The sequence below is a fragment of the Anoplolepis gracilipes genome, chromosome 14 (genome assembly GCF_047496725.1).
Source record: "Anoplolepis gracilipes chromosome 14, ASM4749672v1, whole genome shotgun sequence".
NCBI classification, from domain to species: Eukaryota; Metazoa; Arthropoda; class Insecta; order Hymenoptera; family Formicidae; genus Anoplolepis; species Anoplolepis gracilipes.
Window position 1 is genome coordinate 6800795 of NC_132983.1, and position 14421 is coordinate 6815215.

Below are 14421 nucleotides of genomic sequence, written 5' to 3' on the forward strand. Positions count from 1 at the left end.
CGAAACTTAATCGTTGATTAATTTGCTGGATGACATTAAAAATTTCCATTACATTACATATATACGACAATTATAATGTTTTAACGTTGTCATCCATCCATGTCATGTTTTTTCGTTAAACTTGTTCTTTCAGTATACCTTGATTCACGACGATGAATTACGAAGCGACGACGACAGTAAAATTCCGCGTATTGTCGAGAAAATGTAGAGAAAGAGGCATCTTGCATTATTTCATATCAATTCTATATGTATAGTAAAGCATCTACGCTATATTTGCGTCCACCTATGGTACCGTGGGAATTGGAGCAGTATTTATTCTACCTTCAATTTTTAACAAGCGCCGAAGTCCTTTAATTCTTCGTTCTCTCTCGAATCAATAATCGTGGTTTGTAGTCAACGATTTTCGAAAATCAATTCCAATCGTTTCGATCAATTACGTATTATAAATATATATTGCACGAGAACAATATAAAAACTCGGACAATACAAATGTCATATTTTCAAAAAATCATTTTTCCAAATATTTCATCCGTCAAGAATAATAAAGCTGGAAAGAAAGATTGCAGATGTTAGTTATAAAAAAAAAAATTATAAATCTACATTTCGTACTGTCTTTTTTTCTAGATAAATAAAATATTGATTGTTAGAATATTTCAGAAAAGTATTTTTGATCTATATTTTTCTAAGAGATTTATACCTTTATCTGTATTTCTAGTATACTCTATTTATATTCCTAGTCTTTTTCTCTCCTACTATTCTACTCTAACTATTTTATTTCATTTTATTGTTTCGTTTCCAATTTGTATACATATAATATTATTACTTTATAATAATATATAAAACAATCCTTCTATTCTTGGCATAAAACGTAAAGAATAAAATATTTAATAAACTAACCAACGGACTGTCAAACCATTGAAAGGACGATGATTAAAAACTGCACGAATTTAGCGCGCGGGTTTTTCATCGCGCGACATGCTTCACCGAACTCGCAAATAGGCCTGGTGAACGATAATAGTGCGACCGCTATTACGGCGAATTCAATTAACCGAAATTCTTCGAGCGAGAGAATGCCGCGGGTGCGCACTGCGCGCTTTGCGTTTCTACGTGTTTGTCGTTTCTTTTTATTTTTTTTTTTTTTTTTCCACGCCCGATTTCAAGCGCGATTTCTGGCGCGAGACGAAAGTGGAACGCGCCGCGGATAATTCGCGGCGCCAACTCGGACATTTTCTCCCGAGGAGGAGACAAGAGACAAGTAGCTTGAGGAAATTTTTCGCGAAGAGAAAATATCTCATTTCCGCGGATAGGGAAGGGCCTCTCGATGTGTTTTCTTCCTTCGCTAAATTATTTCGCTACACACGCCATGTTTTTCTCGCAATGCGAAGCTATATAATAACGGAAACTTGAACAGAGCGTGGGTAGACAAAGGGTCAAAGTGGAAATAGCTTTGCTTGAGAGTTCAGACGACTTTGGTCATTGTAAAGCGAGAGTAACGCGAAACCGTGTTAAAGAAAAGCGACGGTATTTATACGTAACTCGATTTTCTTCGCACGCGTCACGCGCGCAAACTATACCATTTGCTTCAACATACGATGTCAGATAATTACTCGAGTTTAATATAATTTCATTAAAAGTGGAAAGGAATTAGTCACGCGAGACGTTAATTTAATCCATATAATTTAGATCAGAGAACGAGTTTTACAATAAAATATGTATTCACACGTTACGTGATATTACATTTTCTCAATATAAATCTCGCGAGATTGAGAGATATATAATAACGTCGTTCTATTCAACGAAGGCGGTTTTGACGAACAAATATTACTCACGTATTATACGGCATTATTAATTATAGACTATTGTATTGTTTGAATAAATGTATAAATATATTATCGCGATGTATCGATGAATTCAAATAGAAATGATTAAATGTCGCGATATCATATACAGGATGTCCCATTTTAATTCCTCCAGTGAAATATCTCGAAAAATATGGAAAATTCGAAAAAATGTTTTAGACAAAGGTTGTATAGTTTCTAGGGGGACATAAGATGGTGCCATTAGTTTGACTTTTGAAGAGTCACATGAAGGTCACGTAAAGGTCATTTTGAATTTCTTAAATGGAACACCTCATATATTTTTGCATATTCTTGTAGCTTATCTCGAGAGCTTTCCAAAACACTATGATAAAATGTTTTTTCATTAAACACTTTTCGAGTTATAAGGCTTCAAAATTGCAATATTTTGACATAAAATATAAGATATCTCGTAAAATATTAATTTTTCGATTATCTTACCCTAATACTTTTATGCACAGAATAACGAGACAAATCAATTGGCGTAATTAAAACACGTTATTATGTTAAAGTAAAAATGTGTAACTGCTAGCTGCAAATTCAGATTTTTTCTTAAAGATAACTATGTGTTTTCTTTACACCAGTTGATTTGTCTCATTATTCGGTGCATAAAAGTATTAGGGTAAGATAATCGAAAAATTAATATTTTACGAGATATCTTGTATTTTATGTCAAAATATTGCAATTTTGAAGCCTTATAACTCGAAAAGTGTTTAATGAAAAAACATTTTATCATAGTGTTTTGGAAAGCTTTCGAAGTCAGCCACAAGAATATGTAACAAAAAATAGGGGGTGCCATTTAAAAAAATTGAGGTGACCTTCACGTGACCTTCAAATGACTCTGCAAGGTCAGACCAATGGTGCCATCTTATGGCTCCCTCGAAACCATACAACTTTTGCCTAAAACATTTTTCTCTCCCAGGCTTGGTTTCTGAGATATTCGACTGGAGGAACTAAAATGGGACACTCTGTATAAGCAACGTACATATTGATTTTAAATTCAATAAAATAAAAGTTTACGAGTTATTTCAAATAATTCCAAAACACCGCTGTCTTTTCAAGTATTTTTAAATTATAGTAAAATTATTATTACTCCATTTTCACTCTAATGCCATGTAATATACCGCAACATATTACACGTCAATTTCGAACTAAATTCATCGATGAGCATCTTTGACCATAGTGCAGGACCATAGTCCGGGCTCAAACGCGTTTAAATACCCGCATTATGCATGCGTCGCGCAAAGTTTCTTCGCAAAGCAGGCTTCCGTAAATGATGATTAAACGATTAACAGTCTCCCCAGGACGCTAACGCGAGAAATCAGTGAACAAATTGCGCATTAAACGTGTAATTCTCGAAACCGGGGCAGCTCGGGCTAATGCAAATGTCTTAATGAGAGCGATATTGCGCGCGCGCGCTCATATAAAGCTCTTCGCTCGCTTAAATCACTATATCGACGCGAAACGGGTGCTCGTTGGCAGAATCGATAGCTCGTTTCATCATAATTTCGAGGGATTTGTGCTTTTGGTACAATATGTATATATACATATATAGATACGCGTGATGTAAAGCAACGCAGAGCGCGAACATGTGTAATATTTATATAAACGCGTTATGTAATAGAATTCTCGTTTATGACTCGTTATTGACACATTTAAAATTTGCACACAACTATTCGAAAACTGTGTGCGTGTGTATGTCCTTCTACGATCATTTTACTTTTACTTATATATATCATCTTCCTTTTGACTCGCAACTTATAAAGTTTCAACGTGAAACAACTCGATAACTAGTCGAGATTCCGTTAAGTGATATTAAAGTTGACATTAAACTGCAAAAGCTCTCGAAAGAAATTAAAACCTTCTCAGAAGGAACATGTTTCGCTATCTTCCAATATCGAGATCAACAACTACTTTCATCTATTGATTCATGTCGATATTTCAATTACTTTTTAAATAGTAATGACCTCATTCATTTCTAATGTATTAATATTTTTTTTAACCCTGGGTTTTAAGTCCCTAGCTTCACGCCGAAGAGACGACTGTCTCTAACCTTTATTCTTTTTCCTAATACATTCCTATTACATTTTTCTCTTATACCTCTCTATAACCTTAATCCTAGTTCGTCTGGGTGGGTTCGAGTCTGCGTTTCGCCATACTGGTTGTCTCATTGTCAGACAAGCTTAGGCGACGCAGCGTGCACAGCCACCTTACGACTAAATTTCTTAATCCTATAGGGTCTGGGTGGATTCGAACCTGCGTTCCGTATACTCTTCGCCTCAGGCGAGTTTCAGCGACGCAGCGTACACGACCACCATTCAACCCTCTTATGTATTAATATTATTATTATGACAAAGCCATTCTCTCTGTCGTGTAAATTTAAAAAACGAACAAATTTCTATTCATCTCGATAATAATACATACATATATATATATCGCTCGTATCGATTTTTTCCTTCGTCAGGAGAAAGACGTTTTAATGACGATGTCTGTGACGAAAGCACTCGGTTAAACGAGAAATGCTCACAAAATCGGGTCGGATTACCTGAGACGGTAGGTAGGCAATCCTGGCAGAATCGGAGTTCGGAGGCTCTAGAGAGAGCTCGGCTTACCTTATTGGATTCCCGGGTTATCTTGGCCCGCTTCGAGGAATAATGTCACCCCGTCGCGAGAGCCTTCGTTTGTTTGAATTGTTTGACGAGGAAAAACGATATTCACTGCCGCCGCCTGGCTGGCTGGCTGGCTGGCATAAATATTTCTATCTTCCGCGTTTCTAGTTCATCTCGAATTTATCGCAAACTTTTGCCGCGCGAAATTGCAATGCCGGATATCACATTAATGTTCGAACGCCGGAAATATAAAGAGATAAGCCGATTATTTCAATGACTATTGTATTTTGCCATATCTCTCTCTCTCGCTCCGTTTCAATTTTAGGCCGAACGTGTTTGTACGTGTGCAGATGTGTTTTTTCCGCTTGCATACTTTCATCGACTGATGTCAGATTTGACGTAAAAGCTCCTATATATTTCTGATTCATCAGTTACAACGAAAATGTAATGGCCAGAAACCATAGAAAGCGAATTGTTAAATAACAACTGTTTTATTGATATTGTATATACGTTTAATTAATATTATTTTTAATCCCAATGATTCACAATATACAACAGATAATAATTATTATAATAGAATTTATTCATGTATATTCACGATATTTTTATCACAATTTTCAAAAACTTAATTATCAGATATCAGATATAAAACAAGAAAACGTGTTTAATAAAATATTAATAACTTGTAAATTCTCAAAATGTTTTTGTAATTTTCGCGTTAACGAAACAATCATTTTTCAAAATATATCGTTATAAAGAGAAAACATATCTATCATCTCGGAACAAACACGCACATAAGTCATGAAACTTGATGTATTCCCCTCTGCCTACGTGAAATAAAAAAGAAATATATTTCTTGACAGGTTCGCATTCTCTTGCCAAGATAATCGCGACGCGCAAACGAAATATAGCGTAAATGACGGCAATGCGCTTCCGTCGCCAAGGTATTCCTTGACGTAATATGTGCAATATTTCTACCTATTTGCCCAGCGCGACAATTATCTCGAATAAATTCGATCCGCTATAGATGAAAACCTTTAAAAGGAGAATAGAATTAATGTCGATAAAATTCGAGTGATTCAATAATGTGCCTTTGAAAAAAGCATCTTCAAAATTGACGATATTTAAGAAACTATACTTTTTACAAATATAATCCAACAAAATTATCAATTAGTTATTGTTGCTCTTTTAAAATAATTTTGCTTACAATTAGAAAGAAATCATTAATATTGCATTTATACTGTCGATGAGTATAATTTTTTGTGTAAGTATATATGTATAAATAATTAAGGAGATGCTGGATTATCGACCGAGTTCTAACCTAACAAAACAATATATTTGCTTAATATAAAAGTTGCAATTTATATATATAAAATAAAATAGGGTTCTTCGGGGTCAGAATTGCATGAAAGAATATTTGTATATACCCCGAAGGACCTATTTTACTTTATGTATATAAATTTCAACTTTTATATTAAGCAAATATATTGTTTTGTTAGGTTAGAACTCGGTCGGTAATTCAGCATCTCCTTAATATAAAATATAATACTATTAAAATGCTATCCGAATCGCATTAAACGCTATAATTACAGAGTGAAAAAAGAACTGCTTATTACATATTCACAGTATAATCAGATAAAAAGTTCACACTAAAGTTCATGCTCGTTAACGATGCTTCTTAACTTCCTTATTACCTCTCCATCTCACCTTGATGGAGGTTCTACGAGAAATTACACTTGCTACCTTTTTAAAACGTGAGATTCGATAAAGTTAGGATTCGTCGAAGTGAAGGAAATAAGCTGTGCCAGGAAGCAGGGGATAACGCAAAAAGCCGGGCTATCACGACGATGGCGATAACGAGGTACGAGAAAACGCCGCACATGCTTTGATCCGTGATCCTAAGTCGTGAGGATGCCATTTGGGTGTGATCCATAAAAGGATATTTCAAAGTTCCCCGATCGCGCGCGAGATATAGGATAAGACGGCGAGAATATTGAATTCCTCTCCCTCTTCCCCTTTCCTTTCCTCCTCCTTCCCGAACCTGATGTAGAGTGCCTCTCTAGATACGCCCAAAATAACGTTCAGGAGAGCCGATTTCCACCAAGAGCAATTTACTTTTGGTCCCCCCCGCGCAAGCCTTTCTCTACAGGACGTCAATTCCGATATATCGAAAGTGCAACGATGCCTTTGACGAGCAAATCGAATCGACATAGACTATAAAGAAGGGTCACAACCGCGTCATTTTGCTCGCGCAGTGCATTCACCGTCGTCGGTTGCTAGTAGTTTCGCTGGCAAATTGCCAAGACAGGCTTTTCTGTTACCAAAACAAGACTTGCGCACACGAACCAGACTTGTAATTCCTGTTTAAATAACATCCCGCTTATTTATTCAGCTACTAATTTGTTCGTGAAATGTTACGAATTTTACGACTAAGGAAATAATTTTTAAAATATTTTAGATTAATATACGTCAAAATGCTAATATTTTGATTTATTACTTTGAATTTTTTTGAGAAATTTATATAATATTCAAAATATATCTTTTATAAATACAAGACCAATTTTTTTTTAATAATCTTTTTTAATTATTTCATGAAACGTAACGAAAAAATTTTTGTCTATTTTTTTAAGAATTCTTTGTAACTATCTGTTTATTACAATTAATCATTAAATTCTTCTCGTTTCATGTGTAACGATAAATTATTTACAAATGTTGAAAACAGATTAATCGTTTGAAAAAACTTGAAAATCTCTTTTAATTTTTTTACAATATTTTCTCATACATCCTATATAATGTTAGCTATTTAATTTTTAATAAAATTAATGTAAAATCTGTGTTTTTCAAATCGCACGACTGCGGTTAATACATTTGTCACGTAAATCCCTCGTCTAACTATCTGATTAATGTTACCTCTTATTTGTTCCGCGAGAGCAGTTTCCGAGTTTGCCCAGGAGTTGGGCTCCGCGATGGAGAGCCACTCGGCAAACGTGCGACGTCTGGTCGATGAATTTCGTAGCCGATCGAGCGACACGAGAGTCGATGTCGGTGGCATGCGACGCGTTTGGGATAATTTGCTGCGACAAGTCGAGGCAGATGCGGCGTCCCACCTCGATTTGGCCGCGGTGCTGCAGCAACAATTGTCGAGGCCCACCTTAGAGGCGAGCTTTCATCGGAAGCTACAATCGAGGAAGGTAAGCCCCACGCTTTCGCGCGTGGGCGTTAAAAAGCCGGGAGATAACGAGGACACGATTCTGTGTATTATGTCAGCAAATTTACGTGAGGTTTCAATTCTGCGACGTAACTGTTTATAATCTCTTCGCTTCGAAGTGGAGATATTCATTTCCGTTGACGTTTCTTATCTTCAATTCGCCTGTATATTACTCTATTTGACTCACGTCAGCGGTGATGTCAATTTACCCGAGCATTGCCATTTTGTGCTATTGCAATTGCTATTTCATAGACGTCGTTTGATCGCTGTTCAGTAATCGAGTCACAAGAGACAAGTTTGTCGCATTTGGCGTAAGAGCGGATGGTAAAGTTTCCCAAGCGACCTCCGCTCAATTATTCCGTCTCTCAAACTGCTTACGCGAATGGCATTTCGATTCGAGACACAGTGCGTCCCCGTACAATTTGTCCCGCATTCTAACGCCTTCTCCTCTCACAGGTATTCGCCCATCGCGATGCTTATGAACAAGTGGTTAGCAAGACGGAGGAGAAGCTGCAACGGGCGAGATTAGATTACAAGCGGGCCTATGGTGCGTTGCTAACCAACGATGGCAGTGGCGTCGAGCAGGAATTGAAGCGCGCTTACTTGGAATCGCACAACAACTATATCCTGCAGCTACGTGCTACGAACGCCATCACCGAGCGTTATCAGTTCCATTGTCTGCCAGGGCTGCTAGGCGAGATTGCCGAGGCCTACGAGGAACTCTGTGGATTGGCCTGCAAATGCGTCGCCGGTATCTCGGAGACGGCCGGAGAGAGAGCCGGCGAGCAGGCCAAACGTTATCAAGTCGTGGCCAAGGAAGCGCAAGCGATTGTGCCATCCAACGATTTACAGGTAATTTTAAAGTGTTTTTATTTTTTATTTTTTTTTTTAGACAATTTTTGACCCTGCGCGAAAAACCGCTAAACGTTTTTTTTTTCTTTTTTTTCTTATTTTTTATTCCAATCTCCTAAATGTCCATTACATTAAATTGTAATGGAAAAAGTATTGTACAAGTTTCCATTACGATAAATGAGGCAAAATATTGTATTTCTCATTCCTTTGCACTCTCGTTAAAAAAAAATAAAAAAAATAAAAAATAATGCGATGGATTTGTCGCTACTTTATTAAAGCGATATTTATATTTTTCTGAGTGGTTGAAAAAAAAACAATACGCGATTGTCTTTGTCGCTATCTAAGTATCTCTTTCAAAATTTAAAACTCGTGTCTTTTACGTGGCTAAGCCTCTCAACAGCTGGCGACATAATAATATCGGTTTTGATATGTCAATCGGAGTCGATCGATCGCGTGTAGATAGCCGCGGCATATTGATCACGCATAGTAAATAGACATTCCCGGGCATATATCCAATTTCGAGACGGAATGGATCCAATGCGGTGGATTACATTCGTCGGTATTTGGAAGAGGGACATAGAGAGATGAAAACAGGACCGGCTGATTAAAGTCGGTCATATCCCCTGGCGTCCGAAATATCGGACGCTCGGGGATCGCGTCGCTTGTGTGCGACGGGGATTAACTTGTTCGAAACACGCCGGTGTGGTATTTACTGATTCGCCCTCCTCCAATCGATCGAATCGTGCAAAACCCTCGTCGCGATTTGTCACTTAAACGTAACGTAATCTCTATCCGTACATGTACTCCTATATTTCGCGATGTAAATCAGTCGATTATTAATGAAGGAACAATGATAAAATGATACGACAAATGTTTTTTTTTCAAAGATACGTGATATCGTTTCATTGACACTTTTAATTACTTATATTTGATGTACGATTTTGATTAAAAAAATATATACAGAGTGTCCGGTAATAATCGCTCCATCTCTCTAGGGCAGATAGAGCAGGTCAAATTGAACATAAAAGTCCTCTAGCATTTTACGATCTTCGTAATAATTATCGAGAAATTAATTAACAAAGATTGACAAATCCGCACGATGAGTATAAGCGCGAAGCGAGAAGGCCCATCCCACTGCTACGCGGTTACTAGGCGCGCTACTCATACGCATCCATTGCCAGTCGTAGACCGCTTCTCCTATCATCCAATGAGCGCCTAATAACCGCGTAGCAGTAGGATGGGCCTTCTCGCCGCGCGCTTGTACCGCCCGGATTTGTCAATCTTTGTTAATTAATTTCTCGGTAATTATTACTAAGATCGCAAAATGATAGAGGACTTTTATGTTCAGTTTGACCTGCTCCATCTGCCCTAGAGAGGTGGGGCGATTATTACCGGACACCCTGTATAATTTCTTGTACTTTTTGTTTTTTTATTTGTTGTGTATAAAATAAAAAAGAAAAAAAACTTGATTAAAGAAGCAATATAATGTTATTTAAGACCTTGGCGCGAAATCTGTCCGCAAACACGACGCCAAGGAAGCCGCCACGACGCCTGTACGTCGCGCCGGCACCACCCGAACAGATACCGATGGAGAAAATCAGTCAAGTACCCACGCTCAGGGACGAATTGGTACCTACAGGCACCAGTACACTTCCTATCATGGACGATCTGAAACACGAGTACGACAGCCTTACCCAGGAAATAAGTCGTTTGCAAGACGCTCTGGACGCTCTAGTGCGAATGCAGCGCAAGTACGTACGGTTATTTTTAACTCGACTGCATATATTTCATTGTGTTGTGGGAAACGTAACTCTCACATTATTTACATTAATCTCTATCCGCGATATTATATTAAATTTTATTTACGAGAAACAAGTTTCTTCATACATACATTTTTCCATAAATTTTTCTGCAAATTATTTTACACTTTATTTTACGCGATTTCATACATTTTCGTGAAAAATTTGTTTTATTAATTACACGCGTGAAATTTATTAAGAACGTTGAAAAATTTCAAAGTAAGATATATATAAATGAATAAATAACATTTACTTTTTGCTGTTTTAAACGCCTACTTTTTAGATAAATATATTTTTATCGTTGTATCCCCAAAGAAATTAAGAGATCAAGATTACTTTTCAGTTCCGCGTACGCATTTCTTATTTTCCCCAGTTATATTTTTCACCTGTCCCACAGTAGATGCGGTAACTTTACACGAAAATATATCAGCTTTTTAATCTTTTAAGAAGGAACACACGGGCAAGAGTTATTTTATCACTTCCTATTGCAGGAGCGCCGAGAGTAATCTTTACACAAAAGTGGCCGAGCTGCAAGAAGATATTTCTCTCAAGCGTTTCGACCTCGGTATGGCGCAATTGCATCTAGCCGCGGTGCAAGCACAGGTATGCACAGGTGTTCTTTGTCTTCCTTTATAGTCAACGCCGTTACGTTCACACGCGTCGCATATTTATTATCACTTTTTAATCGTCTCTAATACGCGCATTCCGAATGTATCGCACTTTAGTCGGCGCAAAAAAATTTTACTAACATTTTTTATAATCCGTTCGTTTTAAAACACAATTTCTTTCGTATATTTATCGTATTAGTAAAAAATCACAATATGACTCTTTCATAAATTTCGCTTATGACAGTACTGAAATATATAATGTATGCGATAATATATACAGGGTGGCCGGTAATAATTGCCCTACCTCTCTAGGGCAGATGGAGCAGGTCAAACTGAACATAAAAGTCCTCTAGCATTTTGCGATCTTTGTAATAATTATCGAGAAATTAATTAACAAAGATTGACAAATCCGGGCGAGTATAAGCGCGCGGCGAGAAGGCCCATCCTACTGTTACGCGGTTACTAGGCACTCATTGAATGATAGGAGGAGCGATCTATGACTGGCAATAGATGTGTATGAGTAGCGCGCCTAGTAACTACGTAGCAGTGGGATGGGCCTTCTCGTTGCACGCTTATATTCGCGCGGATTTGTCAATCTTTGTTAATTAATTTCTCGATAATTACTACAAAGATCGCAAAATGGTAAAGGATTTTTATGTTCAGTTTGACCTGCTCTATCTGTCCTAGAGAAGTGGGGCGATTATTACCGGACACTCTGTATATATTAAACTAAAGAAACCTTAATTAGAAACGAATGTAAAGTTCGGTTACACTCTACTAGAAGCATTTTATATTTAACGCTTTCATGATCACGATCTAAAATTGATCAGGTATCCATCCTCACGTATTCCCTCCATTTCATCCAATTTGCTCAACAGCACGTAGCTTCGAGCCACATCTATATGCAGTATACGGGATGCATCAGTGAATGGGTGCTAATTGTTCGGGCGTCATTAATTGAAATTAAGTAGTACCATGCTAAAATTGATATAGTAGAAAAAGAATAAAATTATCATTAATAATAATAATCATAAGTATCCGGAAACTAATTAATTTGAGATAACTGAAAATTGATAGCAACGCGATCTTTTGTGTTTGCAAAATAATTTAGTTTGCTTTACATAGTGATACATTATGATATATTTCAATTTATGAGCATGTTATGTTTTATGTTTTGTTAAAATGCGTATTTTTATAAATTAAATTTATCTTTTCGACAAAATATGTTACATTTTTTATTAATGAAACAAACTAACTTTACCCAAAAATGATACAATTATATAATAATCGAGAAAGAATTAATTTCTAAATTAACCTACAAAGATATTGTAGTGTAAAAAATAAGAGAATTAAATTCTGCGAATCAAAATTTTATGTGCGTGCAAAAAAAAAATTGCATTGCTGCACAGAATCATGTGATTCAATATTTATAAACGCGCCTATTTCGATTTAACTTATAGCATGCAAGAGCATAGTTTAATTTTTCATTTACGCAAAATATAAACGATCCATTTCTCGGATAAAAAAAAATGTATCAATGACGACTAGTAATATCATCATTCACTGGCAAATGGTCATTCACTGATGCGCTTTAGCCTAAACACCGGATAAATACTGGTAGCGCGCAATCGCGCGACATGCGCCCTCGCAACTGGGTCATCGGCGAGAGCACGAGCGTCTGAAAATCCATTTCTGGCTTCGCCGAGAGAGAGAGTCCGTCTATCCAGGTCAGGCGAGCAGGATCGTCGTCGGCTGTGTCTGGCCGCGCGCCGCCGTTCACTACTGCTCTTTGCCTATTTTACCGAATCGTCACCACGTCCAACCTGAACGATGGGTTGGACCACGTTGCGTACGCGAGTCGTTAGTATTTTTTTCCCCCTTTTTTTCACCAATTTATCACATTTTCCGCGCGCGCGTTAAATCGCGAAGGCGAGGGTGCCGCATGATCCAGTGGACTCGCTCGACGAGCGCACCGCGAGCAAGATCGCCTTGATTGAAAAGTGCCTCGCGTACAGTGATACTCTGTGATACCTATGGTTATTAATAATAATGTTCCATAATAATCGTTAAACATTTCTCTCTACGTTTTGAATGAAGAATATCGTTTCGTTTTATTACTCTCTTTCTTATTCTTGCGACGTTCTAAAGTACATCAATTTATGCACACATCTTTGTTTTTCTACCATGTAAATATTGTAGGAGAAAATTTTGAATATAAAAAAAATTTAAATTTATATATTTAATATTTTTTCAATGTATTACATATTTTGTTGTAATATGTATTTAACGTATATATATTTCAGAAATTTGTTATAAAATATATTTTATATTTAACTTGTAACAAAGAACACGTGAATGTGCGAGTTATAAAACGGATAAGAAGTTATTCATTGTAAAGTCAGGCATAAAGGGAGTAATGTTGCGACCGCGAACAATGGCCGAGTATATACTGAATGACCATAGGGATCAATGAAAATTGACATGTATGCAATGTCAATAAATATTTGTTTGGTTGAAAATGGACCAACCGCGTAGTTCTATGTACGTGAAAAGATTTTCCATCAGGGTGATGTATCGACGAATCCGTTTTCAGGGTAACGCGTTGCTAAGCGCATAACACTGCGACAGAAGTGAAAAAACTTTTATAGTCGATTTTTAATCCTAGGATAAGATACCATTATGCGAAGACCAGGAATTAATATTATCGCTGTTTAAAAGTTCTGCAGTTTATAAAAAGTCGTATTCGCGTGATTTATAGATTATTCTTTAGGCACGACTGATAAGAATTATTATTCGCGTCAAGTCTCATATTTAACGATTATTAGCAAGTGTTTTTATCATTTTACATCTTTATGAAAATTATCAGAATTTGAAATGAACGTTTATTATTAAATTAACGCATCTTGTAACAATTCGAGTTGAATTCGCGATGATTATTATATAATATGTGCGTCACATGTAATAACAGAAGGAGATGGCTGATATATAATATCACTGGATAGATTAAAGTCATTCTGAGAGTCACGTGTCTCTATTGAGACTCGCTCCTTATTCGTAACGATATGTAAATACACAAATTGATACACAAAGAAGTATGTAATATAATCACAATTGACATTTTAATTTTAGTATAACAATGGGCTCTTCTTTTATTTACGAAAGCGTGAACTTGTGCAAGATTTATTGATCAATATTGAAAGTCTACTTTTCCCTCGCTAAAAATGTCGCGTGCAGGGTGACATCTTATTCACATAATTAATTCATATAATCCTTTAATTTCGTTCAACATTAATTACTTTAATAATTAAGTGTCGAAGTAAAATTTTGTCGAAGCAAAGTTTAATTAATCTAAATTATAAATAAAAACTACGAAACTTTACTTAATGCTCGCCCTTCTAAAGCCTCTTAATTATTATAAGTTTCTTTATTTTTCGAAACTTTAATTATTCGCGTCGTCAATTTTACAATTGTATATTTAAAATACATGAT

At 36.5% G+C, this 14421-nt stretch overlaps 1 protein-coding gene and 1 long non-coding RNA gene across 5 annotated transcripts in view; one reads left to right on the plus strand and one right to left on the minus strand.

Annotated features, from left to right (window-relative positions):
- The window catches only part of LOC140672888 (uncharacterized), a 76513-nt gene that overhangs the window by 45990 nt on the left and 16102 nt on the right, over positions 1–14421 (minus strand). The gene's annotated exons all lie outside the window — the stretch shown is intronic.
- The window catches only part of Stacl (SH3 and cysteine-rich domain-containing protein), a 61830-nt gene that overhangs the window by 26535 nt on the left and 20874 nt on the right, over positions 1–14421 (plus strand). For all 4 annotated transcript variants that reach the window (XM_072905333.1, XM_072905332.1, XM_072905335.1 and 1 more), the window contains 4 exons: positions 7400–7656; positions 8130–8525; positions 10023–10276; positions 10816–10927. In XM_072905333.1, coding sequence (XP_072761434.1) covers positions 7400–7656; positions 8130–8525; positions 10023–10276; positions 10816–10927 — 1019 coding nt within the window. The remainder of the gene's footprint in view (positions 1–7399; positions 7657–8129; positions 8526–10022; positions 10277–10815; positions 10928–14421) is intronic.